Source organism: Ambystoma mexicanum, chromosome 2q (genome assembly GCF_040938575.1).
Source record: "Ambystoma mexicanum isolate Mex_15411 chromosome 2q, UKY_AmexF1_1, whole genome shotgun sequence".
Taxonomy (NCBI): Eukaryota; Metazoa; Chordata; class Amphibia; order Caudata; family Ambystomatidae; genus Ambystoma; species Ambystoma mexicanum.
Genome location: NC_090924.1, coordinates 516,612,839 through 516,639,316, shown reverse-complemented (window position 1 = coordinate 516,639,316; position 26,478 = coordinate 516,612,839). Strand labels below are relative to the sequence as shown.

The following is a 26,478-nucleotide window of genomic DNA, read 5'->3' as shown; positions in this document are numbered from 1 at the left end:
TCCAAAGCCTGTTACCCACTTCGGCGACTTCCTGATTGTTCATGACACTGTTGTTGGGGCGGGGAGGGGGGGCTTTTGATACTTTTTTGTTTAGATCTTTTTGACCTGTGCACTATGATATCCGGTCCAAATACCCAAACCCCACTGTAGAACTCTGCCTCTCTTGTCATAAGGGTGACATGTAAGCGTTCAGCTCAATTCAGCACTTATCTAATGCTCAATGACCTGGCCTAATGATGCATTTTTTTTTTCTTTTTGTTTACATAATTGCATCTTAGTTTTAGATACCAACAGAAAATCAACTAATTTGTGTCCTGATGCAGTAGCCATTTGAAGACGTTAGGCACGTGCATGAACCTCATAGTTCCTTGGTGTTATTGTAAATGAGAAGGAAATGCATGGCATCTTGTGGAAACGTTATATAAGACCCTTCTGGCCAGCAATACATACGTGCTCCTAATTTGGCTCAAAGTCCATCCCTTAGAGGTTGGCAGGTGTCGAGGTGCTTAAATGGAAAGTGTGCTGTTTGGTAAGTGGACTCGGAGCCAGGCCTACCCGGGCATAGAGCCCTTGTGCTTTGCTCTTCATTTGTTTTCGGTTGTGGAGAAGGTTGCCTCCTGAATCCATATCACAGCTTTTGAGAATTACTGCATCCCTGTTTGTGGAAATGAGTCTGCGTTGCTGTTTGAGCTCCAGTATCTGGGAATGTTGTGAAGCAGACCATGGCATCAGAGTGCGCAGTCGCTCAAGGCAAGAGGGGAAAGGATGATTTGAAATACCCCATCTTAATGACACCACTAGAAGAACTTCTTGAAGTTGATTTGTCATTCTAAGCACAGAGGCTTGAGTACGTTGATGCTGGACAAGTGTCTCTGCCATCTGGTGACAGTCAACACGCCTTCTAGCAGCTGAGATTCTTCCGCTTAGTACAAAATACTATATTAAAATTCTATACGAGACAGATTCGTGGTAAAATAACTCTGCAGGAAATAAAGTGCATTTGCTTTTCTCACTTTTGAACCTGGTGTGCATTTTCTTCTTCATCATCGCAAGATCTGAAGTCGAGAACTTCATCAACCAGCCCACTCACCTCAATCTCCCAAAGTAACCTTTGTTAGCAGTCAGCCTGCTACTGGCCGATTCTCGACAGGCCTCCAGCTTGTGTGGTGAGCTTGCCTCGCTGAGGCCCTCTGGTGGATGCTTGAACACGTTAAAAGCTATTTTTGATTAAGTCTTCCTTTTAGGCTTTGACATTTTTTAGTGAGCAGCTGTAAGATATTTTATGCCACTAGAACTATTTTTATGTCTGTTGATTGTTAATCAATTCTATTGGCACTTTTGGGTATTATTATCCTGATGGTTCCCATTTCATCCCTTATATACATTGGATTTGAAACTCAGAACCGTACCTCTGTTATTGGTTGAAGCCATATTCCCATCAAATCTGTTGCATATATAATATGCTTGAGGACTTTGGTCTCCCTATTTTTGCGAGTAACTAAATAGGTTGTTGTGGGAGCTAACTAAAACAGTTTAAGCCTCTAGGTGCTCGTCCACTTCTAGTCTTCCAAAGAACTCCTTAGACATGGGAAAGCAGGGTGTTTCTAAGTTTAAGGGCCTGTCCAGCTTGTGTATCTTCTGCTGACTTATTTGTATTTATCTACTGGGAAAATATATTTAGAATAGAAAGAGGGCCATAGAATCATATAGCAAAACAGAGCCACCCTGCAAATCAGTGCCTTACAATTTAGAATATGAGTAATGAGAAATGATCTGGTTGGTGAGAAGGGTGGAACATATAACAGGGACAGAACAAGCAGAAGAGGGAAACTGGGAGAATATAATGGATGGAGGGCAACCTTGACCAGTGCGGATAGGGGAGTTAATTGGGTGGGGGGCAGAGGGATATGTGGTGGTTTTAGTGAGAGGGCATTTTCAAGGATGAGGAGATGGCCTTTAAGTGCTAATTTGACAACATGAAGGTTGGTAGTATTTTAATTTTTGGAGGTAGTAATTTCCAGTGATTTGGGTGAAGTGAGTAGAAGGTGTGGAAGCAGTAGGATGGGCTGGGTGGTCAGGAAACGGAGATTGAAACGAGTACTAGATCCGAGGGTCGGAGTCGGCTAAGTACCTGGAGATGGCAGCAGCCAGCTATGGGGGCTGGGCCATCAACAGACATGAACACCACAGGTTAGAATTTGACAAGGGACCGGTTAGGCAGGGAGCATTAAATGGCATGAAAGTGAAGAGGGTGAGGTTATAGCGTGTGTGAGTTGTGATGAGTTGTGATATTAAGGATATTGTCAAGGGAACAAGAGAGTAGAGAGTCCTTGGAGAAGGCTTTTGCAGTAGTTGCATAGACTAAGTACTGAGGGGATACGTATTTTAGTGACGTAGTAGATGATGAGAGGGCGTATTGCCCTTATGTTTAGCAGACAATTCTAGCGCAAGTAGCAGTGGATGAGATGATCTGTTGGATCTTTACAAAAGAGACCTTGGCCTTGAGGCCAGCGGTGTGGGCTGCACACCCTGTTAACCATGATGAAGTGGTATCAATCGGTAATTCAAGTATTCAAATATTAATGTTTTGTTTAAAAAAAATGTTGTTTCACAAATTTATAAAGTATAATCATCTGAATTCTATTTATTGTTGCTTTATGCGGCAAATGTATCACATTGTTGGCCTATGCATTTCGGGCAATAATATCCTTCCTCAGGGGCTGTGATAATATCATTTTCATATCAAACTTTCAATGACATTTTCTTCACGATGTTCTCTAAAGAATGCAGCGGATCATGGTCAACGCGTGAATCAAAGTGTATAATGTGGCGCTCTTGTCTGTAGTGCTGCTATCGTGGATCTTTAGAACACTGTTAAAGGGGACTCCTAGGTTGCTCACCTTAGGGAGTACGAAAGTATGTTCGTGGAAAATGATAAAGGATAAAGGAGGCAGAGAGGCATGTTCAGAGCAGGGAGAGTGATGGCTTCTGTCTTAGTGGAGGTGAGCATCAGACTGTGCAGTACCATGAAGTGGCAGAAGGCAAGGAGAGTTCCAAGATGAAGGCATTGAAGAAGAATAAGGGTTGGGTGTCATCAGCAAGGAGGTGATGGGAAAACCATAGTAGGAGATACGCTTCTCTGAAGAGGCGGTGTATCGGGTAAATGTAAGCGGGCCAAGGACAGAGCATTGACGGATGCCCACAGGCAGAGTGGTGGAATTAGATGTTTTCATGTTCCAGGGTATAATAATGGAGCAAAAGAGAGGTATTGGAATCTAAGCGAGAACCATGCCTTCAATTCCTAAGTCAGCGTGGGTCGAGAAGAAAGGGGTGAACAGTGGTGTCAAAGCCTGCTGAGAGGCCAGGGAGGATGCAGTGGGCAGAGAGTTTGAGAAGGTGGGCAGTAGTGAGGTGGTTGGAACCTACGACCATTTCTGTGGAGTAAGAACAATGCAATCATGACTAAAGGGGGTCATAAAGAAGGGCATCGCCAGTTGAAAATCACTGATTCAGGGATTTTGGTGTAGTGGCAGAGAAGATAGACAGGGGCATTGCTTAACGTATTATTGGCGTCTCCGTGTTTAAGTGTTGGATTGCTAAGTGTTAGGTGGTTAGCATATCTGAAGGACCTGTTACAAGAAATGGTGCGGATTTCCTGACCCTGGTGCTAGTCAGGAGAGAATACGGTGATAGTCAGATTTTTGTAGTCAGGGTATAAGATTCTTCAATATGACTTAGTTCTCATGGGAAGCTAGTTTTGTTGTTTTTGCCAAGGCCATGTTAGCTTTCTTTTCTTTAGGCTGACTAGAGCCCTGCTCTTGCATATTTTAATTGCTGGGTTGGGGGGAGCTCACAATGATTCATTATGGGCATTCAGGAAAAACATAGACAACGTTAGCACTTACGGGTTATGTAGTTGACATTTTAGGAGCCTAGAGTAAAGATTGTTTTTTTAGTCAAATATGCTAAGGTGTACCCTTCCAAAGGGTGACATTCTGCAGAAATGCATTGGATGCTTCTTCTGAGTTTCCTTATCTGGAAAGAGGTTCTCTTGTAATCACAGTGCTTAATTAGGTGGACATGCTTAGGTTACTGTCCAGGGATGCCCGCAGATTTTTGGCATGCATGTTGGAGATGGCAGTGCTGAAGGAAAGGGGTGTGTGAATGGAGAGGTGGGCTGTGGGCTTGTAGGATGAACTTTGCTTAAGAGACATCTGATTGGAGTCTACCTATTCCCATCCACTCCTCTAGATGCCAATGCCTTTAGAGTTACTTGGCATTGTTCATGAAACCAGCGACAGAGTGGAAATGAGAGGTGAGCAGAACAATGTTGAAATGAGCAGCAAAGACAGGATCCTGGGGAGACTTCCCAGGTGTCGAAAAAGAGACTTGAGAAGAACTGGAGAAGCTGGTTCCTTTTTATGAGTGGGCTGTGGGACACTGGTGAAGACAGGAAGCCGGTCTCAAAGTATGATCAGGGTCACCAAGATCTCACCAGCCTGCGCCAGGATGACAACCCAGTCTGAGAAAAGAGCTGGTTCTGTACTCTTTTTGAGTCGGATAACTTCTTGCTAGGGATCTGTTTTTTTGGCATCCAAGAGTTCTCTCTGTTGGGAAACAACAACCGTTTCTCAGTGGTCTAAGTGGGCGGGAGCGGTTGGGAGCAGTGCTCTTCTACTAAAAAGTGTTACTGTTCCTATACTTTTATTCTAAAAAGAAACCGTTCCAGAATGGTTTAGTTTGAAAATAAAAGTGTAGAAAGAAGTTGAAACTTGTGCTTCACTGCACTGCACTGAACATTCCCTTAAATAGCAGGTGTGTTTGTTTTAGGGTTTGATTTGCGCAGGAGAGGGGGCATGGCAATGGGGTTTGAAGGGAGCGGGTGCAGGCCAGCAGGAACTTCTTTTCATACATTTCGACCACTGCCTTTTCTAGGTCTAAATATTGACTTATAAGTAGTTCATTGGAATGGCTTGGCCTGGGGTAATTTTTGTAGAGTTAGATGGAATGGCCAGTGCGTATTTTCCGGCAGTAGTGCTTGAAGTGAATGAGCTATTGATGACAGTCCATTGGATAGCTGGCAGGCTTACAGATTATTTAGCTGGATGGGTATGGATGGCATTGCCTAGCACTTGCCAGCCTGGGTTTGGGGAGAATTACTTCCGCCTGACTGGGGCCACTAAGCGTGAAGTTAAAATGGGGCAGTTCTTTAGCTGTGGAATGGTGCGGGTTTGCTCTGCTCGGGTTTTTGGATGCGTTGAACTTGCTTCCGGGAAGCATATGCCAAAGCTGGAGCAGAGTTCTTGGGAGAGGCGAAGGACAATTCTAGACAAGTGCGTTAAAGTAAGCTTGAGGACATTGGCCAGTTCTCCGGGATACTTGAGGGCATACTGATTTGTCATGCAAAAGGGTATTTTTGTTGCAACTGTCTTGATACAATCCTGTTTCATGTCAACACCACTGAATGTTTCCGAAATTTTTGAGGAAAATAACACACACATTATGTTTCTTCCTCCTCATAAAAGAATTAGAATTAGAAATAGAACTTCAGCGCATCCCAGCGCCCCAGCGAGACAATCATGACATTTTAGTAGCATTTTTGGTTATATTTCAGTGCCTATCGGGCACCCAGAAGAAACACGAGCAAGCGTAGGGATTTCAAAATAGACTTGTTTATTGTTCTGATGGGATCCACCTGGGCCCCCGGATATTCAGCCCTCTATTCCATTGCGACATTAAACAGTAACGGTCCATTAGTCATCCCAAAGTGGAGAAGCACTATTCCCACAATAGTTCCAAGGTGTCGATGCCATTTCACTGTATAAAATGTATAAATAAATAGCTGGTTTTCGGTAGGAAAAGGTTGGGGACAGCACAAGCAGCAGGGTTCATTTCTGCGAATCACTTAACACTTGACAAGGGCCTGGAACTCTGGGGGGAAAAGAGACACAGAGATTGCGGTGTTAGACTCGGCCATATTGTCCTGCTGAAGATATTTACAAACAGCATGCTTTCATATGATGAAAAAAATCTAGATATTTTCATATTTGCATGCATGAACATATTGAAATATCAACCAATATATCACTGAATATATTTAAATAAATCCCAAACCTCACTGAGTGGCGGAGTAAAACCACTTTCATTTTAAAAAGGACGCTCCCATCTCAGTTTTAGTTTTGGTTGAATGGGGGTGCAGCCACCAACCGACAATTGCTGTCTGCACTAAAAGGCTCAGGAGAATGGCTGGCTAAGGGACTGTTCCACAGATTTTTTGATATGCGAGTGTCCTTCCGCATACAAAGTACTGCGTTGCAAAATTATACAGGCAACATGGAATGATGTGGAGTGAATGCTCCCCGATATGAGAGAGAGAGAGAGAGAGAGAGGGAGGGGGCAGGGGGCACGGTATGCCAATATGACAAAAGGTTGAGATGAATGAGGAATGAGTACAAGGACCTTTGATGGGGAAACCCCGGCAATGATGTGAGCCTCGGTTTTTCCAAGCAATAGCTGGTATACGATAGCAGTGTCTGTCCAATGATAGTATGATATAAGTGGCAGAGGCAATTGTCGTATTGCCTGGTTATAGGATGACAATCGCTGGCAAATGGTGATTGTTGGGAAAATGTCTAAACAGAAGCCGAATCTTTTGACCTTGTCAATCTTTGTACTAATGCCAACCGGATGCCTGCAGAGAAGGCTTTTCTAGAGATGGAGCGCCTGCAATTGACGCAGTTCAAAATGTACACGACACAAACTCCCCAATAAAATGTAGAATGTAGCTTTTAAATACCACTAATTCACATTTCTATCACAAAGGATAATGACTTGAGATCCCCTGTTAGGGCATGTGTCAGATCTAGTCTTTGGGGGTCATTCTGAGTTGGGCGGTAAGGGTGACCAGGCACCGGTGCCGGTAAACCCTTACCGCCTAATTCCGAGGTCCCTTAGCGGGAACCGCAAAGAACGTGTGGTCTGACCACATGTCCTTTACGGGTCCCGCTAAGGGACCAGGGTGCTAATTACAGGGCTGCTATTCGCGGGCCTGTAATTAGCGCCTTACCCATTCCCATTGAGCCCTATGGGGGCTCAAATGTGAATGGGGAATGGTTGGTTGAATGGGGATTTACTGGGGTCCACACAGGTCGGAATGTCCCGGTAAGTCCCCATTCAACCAGACCGGTGCCGGACCCGGTTTTGGAGGCAGCCATGGCGCAAATAGTGCCATGGCTACCTCCAAACTCGGAATGAGGCCCTCTATCTCATACCTCCACCTCACCAGCAATGGCTTTAACTGGAGGCACTTGACAAACTGAAGGTATGTGTTTGCGGCCCTCTGTTCATCTCTCAGCTGAGGACAATTTTATGACATTGTATTCCTGGCCCCTGTATATAAGGATCATGTGCACACTTTATCCGGAACCATGGGGCGAAGACTCCATGGTGAGGAGATGGGGGTGGTATGGATCAGGGAGCAGATGCCTATGCTCTGTTACGGAAAAAGGGCAGGCCGTGATAGTGGACATTTCTGGGAAAGCAGGTAGAGTACGAAAGGAGGAGCACGTGATGGTGGCGTACTCTTGCGTCTGATTACCACCCCCCCATGCATTGTTGATGGGAGGACCCTTGACAAAATGGTATACCAAAAGGGCAGTATGCAGAAGAGGGCGATGGGGTGGGAAATGACTGGTCGTTGTCTTCATTTGCCTGAGGGTTCCCACCCCCGTGTCCATCAGGTTTCCTGGCTGCCTTTCAACTAACAGAAAGGCTATGCAGAAAGATGAGTGGTGGAGGCAAGAAGGAGCATCTAATGGGCTTTCCTCATGGTGTGTGTTCCTTTGAACCTGCACGGAAAGAGGACCACAGGAGCCCTCCTGGGAAGAGGATGGGGAGCAGTGGAGGGCCCAAATATAGCACCTTTCCCCTTTTGTTTGGAACCCTCAACCTGGGCGTCTTCCATGCCTGCCCCCCGCCCATGCTTTTTGATTGACCCTTAATAGAAAGGGAGATCACAAGGGCCCTGCCGACCGGGGGCCAGTGATTACTGGAGCGAACCAAAACTGCCCACTGTTTTAATACCTCCCTCCCCACCCTGGAACCGTGGCTGCTACCATAATCTTCATCTGCATTGCCTGCGGGCTTCCCTAAAACCAGTGGCATCCAAACGTTTTCATGCAGAGCCCCCCGTAGAGTAAAAATATTGCTGCCGGCCCCCAAATGCCAAAACTGCTTCTATTTTCTTGCCATACAGTTTGAAGACCACTGTGGAGAAGGGTGACTATGGGAACAATATGCACTCTAGTATGCAGAGTATGTGAGGGGACTGCTTGGGAGAAAGGGGAGCCATTCACAATATTCAGGTGAGGGTGGCTTTAACCTGCACTCGTTAGCACCCGCGAATCCAGGGAGGCAGTGACTTTAGCCCTGGTGCCCCACTAGCATCCTGAGGAGAGCCCCTCCACCTCCACGTGTGTGAAATGCCATCAAGAATCCGATCCTCTCTGCCCTATGAGATCTGCCCTTGAGTGAACGCAGGGGGGCTAATGCGGTGTTAGTAGCGACTGCAAAATTCCCGCGGGTGTATTGCTACATTAGCAGCACAAATGATGGCTACAACCCACTGCACGACTGTTAACGGGTGAGGTGTAGCTGCATGTATTGCCACATCGGTGTCATGTCAGTCAGTGCTGTGCCGTCTATGTCTGAGGCTTACCATCAACTCCAATCTTGCCATCACCATCAGAGTCGCCGGCTGCCAGGAAGTTCTTGGTCTCAGCATCAGTCAGAGCTCTGGCACCAGCGCAGAAGTTCTGGAGAAAGAGCCTGTGGGATAAAAGAGATAATGAAGGCCAAAAGGGAATAACAATGGAAGTCACAATGGCGAAGAGAACCCATATCCGTGCCCCCTTGCCCTAGTGCTCCCCCAAAACAGAAGCAGGCTGCCATGACTACTAGTGGCTCCCTGATGGCTGAGGCAGAGCCATTCACTTGGAAGCCTGGCCATTCTTGGCTTGCTCCATAGCCCACTTAAGGGATGCCTATTTCATCATTTTCTTCCCTTGGACGCCGCGCATGTTGGTGCTGCTTTTACTATGCAAAGCCCTGTCATTCACAAGCCTTTCCTTTTTAGTAAATGCATGAGGTAGACATGTGCGGGTGATAATAGCCTAAAGACAGAGCTGGGGACGAAGTAATGTCTGTGGTATTGCAGCCGGCACCTCTTGAGCAGACTGTTGGTCTGGCAGGCCTTGTGTGTCACTATCTACCAGATGGCGACAGTGGCCCCGTAATTGTGTGTGCGCTTCTGTGTTTGTTTCCATTTCTTTCTATTAACTTTTATTTTAGTTTCCCTACAGCATTCATTTTATTTTACTTCCTCCTGACCAATAATGCCCATCCTGTTATGTCTTGCCTCTTTTTTTATTCCCATCCAACCTTTCCCCCCAAATCCTCATGCTTTGTCTCCCTGTGGGGAATGTCCTCCCTGGATTCGCACACTCCATGCATTGGGTTGTTTTCCTAATGCTTTTCCTAGTGTGTCTGTCTGTATTGTCTCTACTCACTTGAGCTCATCCTCCTCAACGAATCCACTCTGGTCCTGGTCAATGATCTCAAAGACTTTCTTCACCTGGTCTTGGGACTTGCTCTTCAGGCCGGTCTGGCTGAAGAAGGTCTTGTAGTTGAAGGAATCGGCAGCTATTGTGGAAGGGGAAAAATAATACAATACAACAGGGGTTAGAGAAATTAAGCCTAGCAAGGAGAATCTTTTTTAAGGACCATAGATAAAGACATTGGGGGTCATTACGAGTGCGGCGGTAAGAGGTTAATGGCGCCGGTAAGCATACCGTAATTACCTCGAAGGTCCCTTTGCGGGTCCCTACTTTAACGGCTGGTCCAGACCAGCTGTTCAGGTCGGGTCCCGCAAAGGGACCTCGTAATTAGGCGCTAAGGGGTTAACGGCTCTGCAGCCTTTTACGGCGCTGTTAACCCCTTAGCGCTAGGGTCGTAATGACCCCCAATATAATGCCCATCTGGCTCTGAACTGGAGGAGAACTTCTAGTGACCGCTAGTGGGTGGCGTTGTGCTGTTTGTGACTTCGCTCAAATGACTAAATCTACTTTCACATTAAAAACTATCAAAATAGAAGCCATGGGTGAGCAGAGAGCGAGAGACGCTACAGAGAAGGGCAGACTGTGAGCAAACACAGGAATACGGGTAGATGTGAGGACAGATCAAACTGGTGAGGGCAGCTGTGAGAGAACAGAAAGACACAGGAAAGACAGAGGGGCTCTGGAACATTGAAGAACAGAAACACACAGAAAAGAGGGGGAGGCTATGGGACTTTAGAGAACATAAATACAAAGGATATACAAAGAGGCTATGGAACCGTAGGGAACAGAAAGACAGGATAGACAATAGGCTATGGGACATTAGAGAGCAGAGAGACATGATAGACAGGAGGCTAATGAACATTAGTGAACAGAGAGTCAGGATAGACAAGAAGCTATGGAACATTAGAGAACGAAAAGGCAGGATCACAGGGTTCTTCTGTAGTAGAACTCTGTGGGCAGGATAAGAGACTATGGAGCATTGGAGAACAGAAAGACAGGATAGACAAGAAGCTATGGAACATTAGAGAACAGAAAGGCAGTATAGACTATAGGTTATGGAACATGAGAGAACAGAAAAACAGGATAGACAAGAAGCTGTGGAACATTAGAGAACAGAAAGACAGAATAGACAAGAGGCTATGGGACATTAGAGAACAGAAATGCAAGAGGTTATGGAACATTGGAGAACAGAAAGCCAGGATAGACAAGAGGCTATGGAACATTAGAGAACAGAAAGGCATGATCACAGAGTTATACAGTTGAACTCTGTGGACAGGATACAGAAGAGGCTATGGAGCAATAGAGAACAGAGAGGCAGGATAGACAAGAGGATATGGAACATTAGATAACAGAAGGGCCGAATCACAGAGTTCTACAGTAGAACTCTGGGCATGATACACAAGAGGCTAAAGAACATTAGAGAACAGAAAGACAGAATAGACAAGAGACTATGGAACATTAGAGAACAGAAAGACAGGGTGGACAAGAGGTTATGGAACATTAAAAAAAGATAAAAGAGGAGTAGGCAGGGCAGGACAAAGTATGGCAAGGCGGATCAAGCAAAATAGGGTGTGGACGGAACGTAGGAAACAAAAAAGAGAGGACGGCTACTGAGAGGGAAGAGGAGGTTTCTGACTGGTAGAGACAGTCCACAAAGGACAACGACTTGGAAAGAGATTAGGGGAGACAGAAGGGTGAGGGATCTGCCGTACTCCATGCACCCTTTATTTCTTGGGTTTCGCCTATGCTCTCTCTACACTGCTGTCTTTATATATGTATCCCCCTCAACACCTAAGTCTCACACTCTTTTGACTACTTCCTCTCGTGACATCTTTCTCTTCTGTTGCTTGAGAGGCTGGGAAAGAGAGCTAGGTATTTGTATTTGTATTTATTTTGTTTATATATCGATTTACTCCAAAGCGCTGAACATTTTAACAACTTCATACATATAACAATATAACGGTAGAAGCAAATTACAATTATGAATCAGTCCAACAAAACAGTAAGAAGAGCAATTAAATTGAAGGGAATAGGGAGAGTAGTGCAGTAGGACTGTGAGGGAGAGGGAGGGGTGAGGAGGAGAAGGAGGAGGGAAATGGAAGGGGAAAGGGTGAGAGTGGGGTGGTGGGGGAGGGGAGGGAGATGTTCAAGGGGAAAAATATAAAGGAAGGAGGGGAAGCAAGAAGGGGGAAGGGGTTTCAAGGCGGGGAATGGAGAAGGAGAGATTTAAGGGAAGTGCGGAATGAGGAGAAGGTAGGAATAGAGCGTATTCCTACCTTAGGTAGAGCTAAGATAGGCAGATCAAGAAAGAGAGGACAAGGTGTTGCAAAGAAAGAACGGCCAGCCAGTGGCTCAAGTGATGGGAAGACAGTCGATGCGTTGGAATTTTGGCTCATGCTGCTGCGGCATATAGAGGCAGGCACAGAGCTGGCAGTGGGACCCGAGTGAGAAAGCTAAGGGACATCTCGGAAAAAAAATATGGGCGGGTGCTTCGTATAAGGAAATACTGGGAGAAGGGGGTGCAGTCAAGGTGGGAAGTGTTGGGGGCAGACAGACATTCATGGGGAGAGATACAAGGAATTGTTTTGCTGTATCATACATGCCAAAATTCAGAAGCACCTTCGAGGGAGATTTCAGCAGAGAAATCGGGAGACATACATTTGCCCATAGAAATGCATTGGGGCTAGAATTATTGGGGCTAGAATTATTTTAGGCCAAGGGATCGGGAAAAATAGCAACATTTTTCACTGAAAAATCGGCAGTGTCGCGCCTAAATCGGGAGGGTTGGTGTGTATGCTATATGGACGGAGATACCTGGGAAAGAGGTGGTGATGGGCATTCTGGGAGAGAGTGTGGGGAGGGACAGGTGGTTGGAGAGAGGACTAGCTATTCTGGGAGACAGCCAGGAAGCTAGGTTCTGTGGGCAAGAAGGAGTGTGTGTTTCTGGGAGAGGCCAGGAGGGAGATTCTGGTAGACAGGCGGAGGGCCCTTTATGGAAGAGAGGCAGGGGTGGAGAGTCTAAGAGTCAGTTAGTGAGAATAGTCAGGGAGGAAGATTTCAAGAGGGTGACAGAGAAGAAAATGACTGTTGCGAGACCCGGGTAGAGATAATGAACGACTGAGAGGCATTCCCAAGAAACGGTTAAAACAACATCGAGTAATGAGAGGTCCAAGGGTTCAAAACATAGGAAGGAGAGGAGTAGACAGAACAGACTGGGGGATGACTGAAGGACTGAACAAGCGACTGTGTAAAGATGCAGAGGAAGGCTGCCAAGGAAGGGTGAACCCACAGGAGAGGGGCGGTGGGGTGGGGACACACAAATGCTATGAGGATAACAAGAAGGCTAGGAAGGGGGGACATGAGTGGCATAGAGAGAGGGGGTGGCTGTACGAGGCAGCCACTTTGCGAAGAGGTGGCAACGGAGCGCAGGTGAATCCTGGGCCTACCTTGGCAGTTGGCCAGAGCAGATGTGATGTCAGCATCGTTCAGGATACCAGAGAAAGCCATCTTAAAGCTGAAAGGATAATAAAAAGGCGTTACTTCGTCATTATTTCACATGCAAGTCGTTGCGCAAGGCCCTTCCACGTTGTACGGGGAGGAGCAGGATCTGGCCCTCTTGGCTGGTGCTGCTGCAGCAGAGCCCTGTCCTGCGTGATTTGGTCTGGGCAGCAAATGGGCCCAAGCTGGCACTGTCAGCTCCTTCTTTAGGAGCTGCCAACACTAGCACCTCCGGTGAGTCCATGTGAAAGAAAATGCAGGAGGGAGGCGAGCGCCAAAGAGCCACCTTGGCCCCCTTGTGTCTTGGGCACAGACTCCATCTTTCTTTTCCATGGGTTCAACCTTCGTCGTTTAGGCCCCAGGGAGAATTCGGGCAAAGGCTCGCGTCCACAGGAGTAGCTGCGAGGGGCTCGGGGCGCCGGTCTGAGGACGGGACAACTCACCTTGGGTGTTGGTTCGGATGTGCTGGAGTGAAGGAGGAGAGCTGGGAGGCTGTGGTCTTCCTCGACGGAGGGCTTGCCTTTTATACCCTCCAGCCAAGACGCAGGGCCATATACAGCAAGTCTGGGCCACCGGAGGCCCCCAGGGGAAACCATAGCTGGCCAAACTTTGCTGGCTTGTCAAAATTATATTTATAACTCCGAGAAGTGCACACGGTGCTTTCGACAATGCGGGGACGCTTCGAGCCTTACAAAGTAGACCCTACAACCCGGCCTGGTATTACAACCTAATAATAGGGAACACATGGGATATTCAAGCATGCCTTGGATTCTCGTGCGAGCGCCTTGCTGACAAAATGCGAGCGCTCTTGTAAACAGCGTGTACTTGTGAGACATGAACACCCTTAGAACGGGGGTCGGGCAGCGACGGTGTTCTGAAGATGAAAAACAGTCCAGTACACACGTGCCTTCATAGCAATACATGGCATAAACTTTCACTTTACCAACATGTTTGCATTTTATAAGTATGTGCACATCTATATTCTGTAAAAGTACTGTCTTGGTATTGTAGTTACATTTACACTGGTAATGTAACATTATGAAAGGTTTGCTGGAAGTAAATCATAAAAATATAAAACATGCAAATACACACACACTCACACGCGCACCTCGTGTCGGACTGCACGGTAAATTATCTTCCGTTTTTAAAACCGATCACTTTTTATCATTCATGCATACGTAGTTTTTAAATGGAAGGTTTGTGTGAGATATGCGGTCCTGTGCCTCAGTTAGTTCCCATACATGCCAGGTGTGACAGTTCTGTTCTATTTCTGCACAAGGTTCCAATGTATGTTATATTGGTTGCTTGCATAGCGCTTTACACTGCGTTAGAACACCTCAAAGCGCCTAGTGAACGGACCATTTTCCACGAATGTACGGGTTGGAAGCAATTCAAAGTGCATCCGAAATCAATAGAAATATTTAACGGCATAGGACAACATGAGAACACAAGTGCTCTTGGCAGTATATTCCAAGTGCTAAGAACACGACATAAAGGTTAAGTCAACATTTACCGCAAAATTGCACATAGCAATGCACAAAAGTGCCTGCAGTAGATAGTCTAAGTGATGTCAATATTGTTAATGAGACGTATATTTTTATTTGATTTTTCAAATAAAAAATGACAACGGAATTCGTACAGATAGCGTGAATCAAACATACAGCAACACGTTAATAAGCAGAGAATGCGCCTATGGTCAGTATGAAAATATATAAAGCAATACATAGACTTAGTGGATACTGTATTAAATGGAAGCGCAAGCACTCAACGTGCGGTGTCAACGACGGCATTTTTCACTCAGATTTCTTTTCTAGAAGTGGTTGGCCAGCAGATGGCGCTAGAGGAAAGCCCAGCAAATGGCGAAGAGACTCGAGGAAAGGCCAGCAACTGTTTATGTGCACTTGAATCGGGCAAGCTGTCCCTCGTCCATTTATCACCACTTTCAAAGGCAGCAGTATCTTGTCAAAATTCTACAGTGACACCGTCAGACACGGAGACCGGCATGGCGGATGCATGTAACCTTACACGAAGTGCGCTATAGTGGAAAATACCATCCCTCCCATGCCCGCCCGCCCAACCAACAGATCAGCCAAGAGCAGGCGACGCTCTGTCAGAAGGCCGTTAATTAAATGCCATTCATTTGGGAGCTGAATGAAACCTAGCACTCATAACAAACCTCGTCTTAAAGCAGTCGTACATAGAAGCTTTTTAGGAGTTTGAGAAACTGGCCTGCCATAACGGTATGTAGTTGGAATTCAGTCAAATTCAAATGCAAGGTATATGTCTGCCTCGAAGGTAATGTTTGGGTAATGTTTGGCCGCTGTCTGTAGAGTTGCACGTTGCAGGCCTTTATTTGCACAGCTCGTTATTAGGAGCTTGCTGAATACGGATGCTCGAACTTCCCAATATGTGCCCTGAAGACAGACAGGTAACCTCACAATGTCATACAGAGAACTTGAGCATAAACCTCAGAGAGAATGGGACAGATATTGTCCATATAACACACATTATATTCACCATACTTATTGTGTTGCTGCCCCTTTAAGGGTTCAGCACGCGGCAGAGTGACGTTTCGCTCCGCCGCGTGCCTATAAATAAATGGGGCGTGTCCCGGCCGCGCAGAGCGACCGGGGAGCCCGAACTAGTAACATCATCTCCATGTGAGTGTTTGTCTGGGAGGGGGCTCACGGCAGCGTGTATGGGCATCTAGGACGCACATGTAACAGTGGCGACGAGTCGGGATCTGCAACCCGGGCACAGTGGGGAAACAGGCAGTGATTGAATTTGTTTTTTTAATGATGATCTCAACTTTCAAAATGCCGCAGAAGGGGGTGCAGCCACGCGGCTGACAGCCATTTTACACAAAGGGCCCAGGATGGTCACGGCTCAATTCTAGGGCAACGGTGAGCCATCCAAGCCCAATTCTTGGAAACTTTACCGGCAGACTGCTGCTAATAGCACATGATGTGCTTTTTGGAGTGAATTAGCTACATTTTCGTTTATTTTCGTCGAGTGTGTGGTGAGGAGCCAGGGAGGCCTGCTGTTCTTTTGTTGTTTTCCCTGGTCCCACCCTACTCAATTTTTGGGACCACTGGCTAGCTGATTCTTTTGGCCTGCCTGGCCTGTTCCTGTGGCTGTGACAACGGCATCTTCCTGCTGGGACTGTTGTACTCCGAGACCCCCGGCAGGCCCATAGAGCCGAGGTTTGCTCAGAAGTACTTTAAGGCAAGATAGGTGCACCCATGAGATGGATGGGGGTGCAGAATTATTACTCCAACACCAATCAATAAGGACAACTCAGTGGTTTGGCAAAGGGAGTCCGTTTAATAACAAATACAAAAAACGGGGAGATATGAATATCAGCAGTGATGCGATCTTCCTTTCGCTTCAACTCCAACGAACATTATACAAGTTGCAATATTTATACTCAAAAATCGTCATCATTGACATGTAACACTCAAAATTTAACATGCAATTCAATTGGTTAGGAAAAGGTAACTTTACTATAGGTACTATATCTGTATATGGTAACGGAGTGAGGGGATTGGGTAAACACTGTCATGTGGGCGTCTAAGCCCTTCAAAAATGACTACCTTAGACGTCACTAAAAGTACGATGTCTCATTGGTTCTCCTAACTATAGAACCCTAGAATATTTGGTCCATTGTGATTGGGTTGGCACCAACCCCATGCATACTTTTCCACTTCGCTTAGCAGCACGCAAAATGTCAGCCAGGTGCGGGGTGCCCCTTAGTTACCTGGCCTTTTTCTGATTATGGTTACAATCAATCATCACTTTAGTAGCCATGTACCAATTATTTCACTGTGGTTGGCCTCGAGACTGCATCTTCTGTCTGGAAAAGGTTCTGATATCTCCGCCTGGCCAGGTGCCAAGCATAGGTGTGAGCCCTCGCTTCTTCTTGTTCAGCTGGTCACGTGATTCCGACACCATGAATTTGTCTCTTTCCTCTCAATTTGTGTATTTGATTTTCGTTTCACCCACCACCTGCCTTCGCCTTCTTATCTCAACCTTGGAGAGGCAGGATAATCTGTTCTAAATTTCAATTAAATGTAGCTACTGTTCGCCTCTTCTATTGACCTTGGCTTTCCTGGCACAAGTTGCCTCTGCTGAGTCTCGTTTCAGCCGTTTCTTCTCATTTTGCTAAATATGAAGCTTTTCTCGTATGGCCTTTAGTAGCCTGGGTTGATTCTGGTTCTTGTGCAACGTAGAAATATACTTATAATAATGTGTTTCATTTGAGGTAGATTATGTATAATGGTGCTTGCCACACTACTCTTCTACTAAGCATAGCAAGCCACTGTTTTCTTAGCCTTCTTGCGGTTCCAAGCATATTTACAGGTGTAAACTTGTCGAATATCTTCATCTTGCTTGCAGCTTTAAACTTCTTCCATGTTGACATTGTTCTTTTACTTTAAGTTCACAATATCCTTATTCATGGGTTTCGTCTTTGTGTCATTTTTGGGTCATCATTTCTTCTATCTGTGAGTCTGTCCTAGCCCTCGTGACGTCACCATTCGTCTTCCATCAAGACCTTTTTGGTTTCTTCCGGGACTGTACTTAGGCAATCTTCATTTCATTTCATTTGTTGGTAGGGTTTTCTTAATGGATACCTTACTGTCCATGGTTTTCTGGATACTGGTACTTCAATAGGTGCTGTTCTTCTGATAGGCACTGGAAAGAGTCCTACTGCAGATCTCTGCTGGTTTATTTGCTCGTCATACGTCACATATCTCGGTGTGAAGGTTCCTGGTACTTCAAAATGGGCGACTGGAGTGCAGGTTTTATTTGAGATCTCCTCTACACTCCCCCCCTCCGGGGGATTCATTGACCACTTTCACCTCCTTCTTTGGATCTGTCTTCGTTTGTTCATCGGCATTTACTTTGATTTCATCACCTGGGTTCCTTACTTCTTCATCTTCTGGGTCTATGCATGATGATCTGAAGAAGTGTCTCTTTGGAGTCCATATTTTTATTACTCCTTTTAAACGTCCTGCTGTTCTCACGTGTTCATCCTTGTTCCATGTCATCAATTGACATTGTCCATTTGGGCTGCAGTAAACCCATCTTCCCACATAGTTTCGATGTTTCTTGGGATAGAGAAACTTTGTTCCTTTTGGTGCGTGAATGCTGGCCTTCACAAAGTCTCTTATTTCTTTATCAGTCAGGTCTTTGGCCTTCCTTCCTTGCTTGACATCAATCATGATCTTCATCCCCATTGTTTTTTTTTCCGCAGTTTTCTGGCACTGAGAGATTATTATCTTGATAACACAAAATCCTAGCAATATCATCACTAGCAGGGCTCCCAGGAACTTGAATGCATCTGCCATCCATTGTGGAACCTATGAGAATAGTGATTCAAACCCAACTGTCATCATCAACTTCGTCAGTTTCATCAATCATCTGGTTCTGTAGTTTTGTCAGCATACCTATGGCTTCTGTTAGAGTTCCATTTTCCTCATCGTGGTAAGGTATAAATGTGCAACATGATTCTACGATTTTTGCACAAACTCCTCCATTCATGGCTGTGATCATGTCAAATACATATCTGTTCTGGCGAGTCATTAGTCGGATGGCTCTTAACTCTTCCTTGATTCCATTAAATCCTTTTATTGTCGTGTTGATGGTCTGCAGTAAATCCCATCTGGTTATCTGTAACCATTTATTATTTGCTCCAACTTGGAATCTTGGCATGAAAATTGTCGCGAACACTGATGAGGTGAGGCTAAACAGTCTATGTTCATATGGGATTGCATGAAAGGCTTTTTCTAATTTGAAAGAGAAGTAATTCTCCCTTTTCAATCGAGTCATCAGTTCTACAGATCTCCTTTTCCTCAGGTGAGCATCTGCTTTCGGAAAACTGTCAATATTCAGGTCACTTTTCGGGATCACCAATGCTGGAACATGGACATTCACTATGGTGAGTATACCTCCCCAGTTTTTCGGCAGTCTGATGTATGCTTTGGATCCAAATGCCCAATAATGATCCATAATTACTGCAGTTCCGTGCACCATTCCTGGGGCGTCAAAGATTTGACCGCAATTCTGATTCTCTCCCATTTTTCTAGTGCCATTATTCCTGAAGCAGAACTTTGGGCTTTCCAGTGGTACTATCTGCAAGGGTCCTCCTCTGTCTTCGACCCATGTCAGTAGTTTTGCAAGCTTTGGCCACAATGGCTTTCATCCGTTCTGTACGAGGTTGATGGTGCCTTGGTAGCGACCAGTGACCATCCAGGCTCTGCAAATTACTACTCCTTTGTCTCATCCATCTGGTGAAAGCACTGTTCCCCAAATCTGCATTTGGCCTCTGTTCTTCCAACTTTGAGCCTCTTCTGGAGTTTTATCCTTGGACATTTAGCTTCTGATTTACTTCCCATCTAATTTCAGCTCCTTTTACTCCAGGTTTCTCGTACCTGATCACGTGATTTCTCGTTTGAGCTGTATTTCTTATCTTAATGTCTTGAACATAATCATCTTCATCGGGATAGGCTGTTTCAGTTGCCCATATTAGTGAGGCATCACTACCCATAAACTGGCCTCTGGTCTTGCACATGGCTAAGTGTGAAAGACAGTGTGCTGTCTGGACATCAATTTCTACAGCTACAAAGATCTTGGACTTCCCCATGCTGTATGATAGGAGTGCACAAACAAAGCATTCCCCTTCTGAATTTCGTCTTCCAACTTCTTTCATGTGCTGGTACCAAATGTTGTTTCCCAAATGTGCTGTGCTGTCCAAGTAATCGTTTAGTTCAGTGTCGTCTCCACGCATGCTTCTCTTGGTTCTTAATGTTTTCCTATAGTTTGCTATAACTACATCTCTGAATGCATCTGTATGGCTTTTTCTCACTGGAGGATTCTCAGGTATCCTGGTCCACGGTGCAGGCCTCCTCATCTGTGCCATTTGAGTAGACAAAAGTCTGACAGTTCTTTCCTTGTCCTCATGTATCTTTTTCTTTCTGGTTAGAAATGTCCACATCCACGCTGGCATTGGTCCTGTATATGGTTGTATTGTAGAAGTTGTACTTGTTCCTTTCACTGGAACATATACGTTTGTCAATGCTGTCTCTGTGGTTTTATACTTCAGCTCCTCTTGTTTCTTCATGAGTTCAGCTTCTTCCATTTGTCTTTTCACTTCGTCTGTTGTGGAGTTTCTCATAGCGGGCAGTCTCTTCTCTAATGTTTTGGATTGTGGTTCGGCAGTCATTGACACTAGGCCTGTTGCGTGTGCATTCCGTGTTTGCATGCGTGTGGTTGTCAGTAACCTTTGTTCACACTTTGCCGACCCTTTCTCCGGCTTTTCCTTTAGTTTGTTACCACAAGTGTGTGTGTGTCATTGCTAATCACATCCATCTCAAGTTCATTCATTCCACCATCAGATCTTCTAGGGACTGGAATGACTATGTAAGGTCTGGGTACTTTTGTAGGTTTCATGCGCACATCATTAGGTGGGTGGACTGGAATAGGAACGCTTTGTGTACCAATAAAAAATGCAGTTCTGATCGTTAATGACAATAAAACAATGATGAATATAATACACAAATACATTATGCCCCTGTAGGTCAGGTGGCAGCATTTACTTCCAGAGGAATATGAACGTCTTTCCTCCTGTGGGAGGACGAGGTTGCTACTATGGATTCCCATCTCGATCATTCGCCAAAATGTTAACTTTTACTATATTCCTTTAAACAATATTGTTTTTCGGATTCCTTGTTGTAAGTTTCAGGTGTTACACAATTGTACCCCTCTTGTGACTACTGAATTGTCTATTATCTCCCGATACAGTTCTTTTACTAGGATATGGGAAGTGTTAAAATCAAGCGATAATTCAGCAAGTCTCTTTACTGTGCATATTCAAAGTATGTCAGCTCCCAGTCTATGGGCCTCATTACGAATCAGGCGTTAAGGGGCTAACGGCGCAGTAAACGGCGCCAACCCTTAACGCCTGATTACAAGGTCCCTTAGCACCATGATGATATTAACGCCTGCTTTTTGCAGGCGTTAAAATCCATGGCGCTAAGGGACCATGGTGCTCATTACACCACTGTAATTTACGGTGGCGTAATTAGCGCCTTCCCCACTCCCATTATGTCCTATGGGGCAAAAATGGGAATGGGGAAGGGTAAAATGGGAAATGGGGATTTACCGCCCCACTCACCTTGGAATGGGGCGGTAAATCCGCCATCCACCATGGTGTAAACATAGTTTACACCATGGTGGTAAGGGTACGACCCAGGCTGTAAGTTACCGCCTGGGTCGTAATGAGGCCCTATGCCTCTTATCTGCTTCATTCCCGAAGACATATTCCTTGTCAATAGAAAATAAGAAAATAAATCTCTGGTAATGCTCTCTCCATCTGTCCCTCGGCGGAAAGTTTAAAATCTTCTCAAATAGTTCTGCTGATGGCTGGAAAGGTCCACTTGTATCACTATTCCATGCAATAGCATGCCCATCTGTGTAGCATTAGCTGGATCTCTGATGAAGGTGAGGACGTCAACATTGACAGGTCTCCCCACTAGCTCTGGAAAGTCAGTAATGAAACGAAAGACAATGTTGCTGGCCAACCTGCTGTCTTCTGGTGACAGGGACATTTGTCCTGTCTTGCTGAGGTTCAGGATTGTATGTTTTCACTTCAATGTAAACAGTGTCTGCATGTTCCGTTTGCGTGGAGTGCAACTAGGATCAAAATGTTATTTAGGAGTCTGCTTAGACGTTCTTTATTTGCTGGATCTCGACGAAACGTGAGTACGTCTGTTGTTCTCCCGACAAGATTTGGACAGTCTTCGATTATGTGAAAGAACAGTGTATTGACAAGCTCATTTACTTCCTTCTTCGCTTGGGACATTTGGCTTCTTTTTCAGGATCTTGAAGAAAGTCAGTGACACTTGTGAGCCTCCCCACCAGTGACGGTACGATCTTAGCACTAGATCGAAGTATGTCACCACATCTTTGGTGATGCTGCTACTGCGGGACACCATAGGTAATTCTGAGCAAAGTCTCTTTGTGGAAGGAATTGGGGTACTGTATTTTCTTCCAATTTATGTGTCCTTGATCAAAATTTGGCATGTTATTTTCTCATCAGAGTTTTAGTGTGCCTCAATCCAAAGTTCAAATTCAACAAATTATGTTGTGGTATATTCGTGCAATTGTCTTTTTCACCCTGCAACTAGGATGCATAAAGTGTCCAGGTTATCTGCCCTTATCCTCTTTTTTGCTCAGAGGAATGTCCAAAGTGGAACCACAACTATCTCACAAAAGTTCCTTTGTCTTTATTTTGCTGTTGCTCATGCGCCCCTTTTCTTCGTCATAGATCTCATCTGCACTTGCTTTGGTTCTTCCCTGTCGCTCGTAGTCTCTTCGCGCTGGGGTGCAGGCAGGGGGCCTTCTCCGATGTAGGGTTTGATATCGGCCAGAAAAATCCAAGCTCTCCTGCCTTGTAGTTTCACTGCAGAGGGAGTGCAGTCCTCCACTGTAAAGGGACCGTTAAACCTTGGCTTGTCCCACCTTTTTCTCGTATGGTTCTTTACCAAGACGGTATCTCCAGGGAAAACGGATGGTTCACAAAGTCCTTGAGCTGCGCCTGTAGTAGTATCTCCTTCTGTGTTCCGTGCTGCCCTGCACCCTTTTCGTCGTTGCTGCAGCTGGTCTGAAATTATAATAAGGCAAGATGTCATGCAATTCAGGTAATTTTGCATTTCAGACCCTAAGATTTCTCCTGTTGACTGGGCATCACATCTAGCTCTATCTCGGGGTGTCAGGGGAGTGCACATTCTTCTTCCTGTGGCTATCTCGTGCAGCGTAAGATGATGGTCAGAACCTGGTTGATTCCTGATTGCATACAGTGCCAAAGGAAGGCAGTGCAACCATCCCTTTCTTAGAGTAAGCTTCAACTTGGCTATCCTTTCCTTTAATAAGCCATTGAGCTTCACATATCCCGTTACCTTGCGGATGATATGCTGACGAGAACTTGTGACGAGAACTTGTGATTTATACCAAGCAGCAAGCTAATCTGTTCGCAAATCTCATTTTACAAAGTGAGCCCCATTATCTGATCTGGGGAATGCACAGGTAGAGTCTGGGTGTGTACATGGACCTGCTTCTATCCATCTAGAGAATGGAAACACCACAACAATTATGTATCTGTACCCGTTACATGTTTGAATCATGTCGACGTAATCGACATGCAAGTGCTGAAAAGGCCCATTTGGCCTTGGGATGACTCCTCTCACTACTTTTAGTGTGTGCCCAGCTGTGAATTTTTGGCAGATTATACAGTTCACTATAAAAAATGCAACGTGCTCGGTTAAGTTCGGTATGAACCAGTCTTCTGCGAGCGTTGCCGCTAGATTCTCTTTTGTCATATGTGCCGGATAATGTAGCTGCTCCAGCGCTAATTTTAACAGGGCTATGGGCATTACTGGTTTACCAGTGCTGTCTTGTTGCCAAAAACTGTCAGAGGGGTTTAAAGAACACCCCCACCGTTTCCATAGATTTCTCTCTTCCTGTGGTACTTCCCCTTGGAGTTCCATCAACTGTTTTTGCCCTAGATTGTTATAGCTTTCAGGTGTAGTCCGTGCAACCATCATTCTCTCATTCGTATGGGTAACTTCCACTTACATGATAGTCTCACTTTTGGATGCCATACGTTTGCCTTCCGTGTCTGCTGCTTGATTTCCGCGAGAGATAAAATCTGTCCCTTTCGTGTGGACTGTGCATTTCACAACCGCTATGCCCACTGGCAGCTGTAATGCCTTGATCAGCCTATCCAATAGGGCTGCGTGCTGCACTGGCGTGCCGTCTGCTTGGAGGTAGCCCCTCCTTTTCCAGCGCGCTAAGCCTCTGTGCACTGTGGATGTCACATAGGCGGAGTCACTGTACACCGTTACTTCCTGGTCTGCGTGATTCTCAATGACGAGTATCAACACCAATAATTCTGCAGTTTGCACTGAATAATGACATGGTATTCGTGCACTAAGAAGTACTAGAAATTCTCCATTTGCAGTGTGTTTCATTACAACAACACCTGTATATCTTTGACCATCATTTTGTTATGTTATGTTATGTGCGTGCTTATTATGCGCCGGTAGCCCGCAGGCATCAGGGCGCGGGAAACCAAGAAGATCAGAAAAACGAAACACCTCATTAAGACAGGTAGAAAACCTAGGGAAACAAAGCTCTAATGCTCATTGAAACAATAAGGTTTTTAGCGATTTCCTAAAACTCTGGTAGTTAGCTTCAAGCCGTAAAGCCGTCGGCAATTTGTTTCAGAGGTCTACTGCTTTCGCCGGGAAAGATTTGCCTTGCCTAAGTACAGATTTAGCCCCAGGTCTGTTCAGCGTGCCCCTGTCGGCTGATCTTAGACATCTTCCAGGAGCATAGAAAGAGAAGTGTTTTTTGAAGTAGCTAGGGGCCTCTCCATAGAGGCATCTGTGAATTATAGTAATAGCCTTGAACCTTACTCTCTCCTCCACTCTTAGCCAGTGTAGTGCTCTTCTCCCTGTTGACACATGTTCTCTATTATTTATGTTTTTAACTATGCGAACTGCGTCGTTTTGTATGACTTGGCACTTTTGAATCTCCCTTTTTGTGGCTCCTAGCAGGAGAGCGTTGCCATAGTCAAGTAGCGACAGGATTCTCGAAGAACCGTCAATAAAGACACTTTCTCCTTCTGCCAAAACATTTTCTTTCACCCTGGCTGGGAATTTCATCATAGAATTCTTCATAGTTCGCACAGTCATGTATTGGTTCTCCTTCAGTGACTGGCTCTACTATAAACCTAGCTGGGTTCACTAACTTACATCGGTAGATTCAATAGGATCACTTCATAAGCAGAAGCTCTCTGAGATGTCAGTGTGCCCTTAGGCTTCTCGAGGATAGCAATTAGCGAGTGCTCAACGCACATGCCATCAATCGGGACTAACGAAGACTACGTCTCTCATGGCAGATGCTCCTGATATCTTGTGCTGCTCAATGACTGAGTCTGCACCGATTCCAAGCTCCAACTCGTCATCTACAGGTCCTGACCTAGCTGTGCCTAATGATTCTGCCAAAGACTTGGCACTGCAAGATTTGACCTCTTTTGAAGAGGCGCTGGAAATCAGACGTCAATCTAGCAATCCTGCCTTGTTAAATCCACAAACATCCTCATCATCGAGAACTGTGCCCTTGATTCTCGAAAAAAGTGCAAAAGATGGCAAAATCGTACCACGCACAGTTGACTTGAGTTTTTCCAAGACCTCGGGCGTATTTGATATATTTAAGGAAGCCCAATGTCCAGTGATTCCACCAACTACCCTTGCTAATGGAAAAGCCCAAGTCTCTAAAGAAAAAAAATCTAAAAATCAACCAGCTACTAAAATACTGCGTGGAAATGGTTCTAGAAAACCTTTACACAATATAACAACTGTAAATCTAACAGTCCACAATAACACTGGGTGCAGAAAACCTATTCCTCTGAAACCAAAGCGGGTGTGCAAAGTCTTAAGCCCAAATGCCGACCCTAATCCTTCTAACAGGACTCAGAACGATGATCCTAATTCTCTTGACAGGATTCAGAATGATGAACCTGATCTGATCAATCTATCAACATATGAGGATGAAGAAGAAGTCCCTCAAACAGAGCAGGATTGCTCTTTAATCAAGAGTATGGCCCCTGCCTTGACTGAAATTGTGCAATACTCTTTCAGACAAGACCCTACTTGCTCAATCACAAAGAGCTCCCAAACTACTGAATCCGTAAAGAACCTGTACGATTGTGAAACTAGCCACCTTGGACACAAATAAGAACGTAAAATCAGGCTCCTCCTTTCTGACAATGGAGAAAAAGGGAGCTAAAATAATGGCCATGAAGCTCCTGCAACTAATAGCGAAACCCGGCCACCCAAGGCAAATCATGTCTATCAAAAAACCGGCGAGACGCTAAACTTGCAACCACTGCATATGAAAAAAAATCTATCCACCCATCGCGTTGACACTTTTGATGCGACACAGTCTACAATTAAGTGTAACATGACAAATTCTAAAATCATGAAAAGGGGCTCAGTATACGAAAAACTGATTTTGGAAAGACTAGACACTTCCGATAACCTGATTTTGAATCATCAGTATATAACTAGGCTTTTCTATCTAGTGCCTAGTTTGAGAACGATTCTCCCAGACGATCTGAAAATTGTGGAATTTCACAGTGAAAGAAGAAATGTCATGGTGACCCTGCATCTTGCTTCAAGAATAATACGAGACATATTATTAGAAGCAGTACCAGCACTGTTGCCCCTGGGATTTGATTTATACTCCCAGCCCCAAGACGTCTCATCACCAAAGTTCCCGGAAATTCAGGGAAAACAATAATAAC

The 26,478-nt window shown here is 45.3% G+C and overlaps 1 protein-coding gene and 1 long non-coding RNA gene across 2 annotated transcripts in view; one reads left to right on the top strand and one right to left on the bottom strand.

Annotated features, from left to right (window-relative positions):
• The window catches only part of LOC138569559 (uncharacterized), a 384,208-nt gene that overhangs the window by 168,117 nt on the left and 189,613 nt on the right, over positions 1–26,478 (top strand). The gene's annotated exons all lie outside the window — the stretch shown is intronic.
• On the bottom strand, positions 5,657–13,721 carry LOC138569558 (parvalbumin beta-like). Its single transcript, XM_069647634.1, has 5 exons — positions 13,556–13,721; positions 13,061–13,128; positions 9,567–9,699; positions 8,717–8,826; positions 5,657–5,931 (listed from the first exon to the last, which is right to left on the bottom strand). Exons 2-5 carry the CDS (start codon positions 13,119–13,121, stop codon positions 5,906–5,908), a joined length of 330 nt encoding a protein of 109 aa, XP_069503735.1. The 5' UTR covers positions 13,122–13,128; positions 13,556–13,721; the 3' UTR covers positions 5,657–5,905.

Coding starts and splice junctions, on each gene's coding strand:
- LOC138569558 (XM_069647634.1), bottom strand. CDS start 13,121: ATGGCTTTCTCTGGTATCCTGAACGATGCTGACATCACATCTGCTCTG. Junction 9,700..13,060: donor TGCTCTGGCCAACTGCCAAG/GTAGGCCCAGGA, acceptor CTTCCACAATAG/CTGCCGATTCCTTCAACTAC. Junction 8,827..9,566: donor GTTGAGGAGGATGAGCTCAA/GTGAGTAGAGAC, acceptor TTTATCCCACAG/GCTCTTTCTCCAGAACTTCT.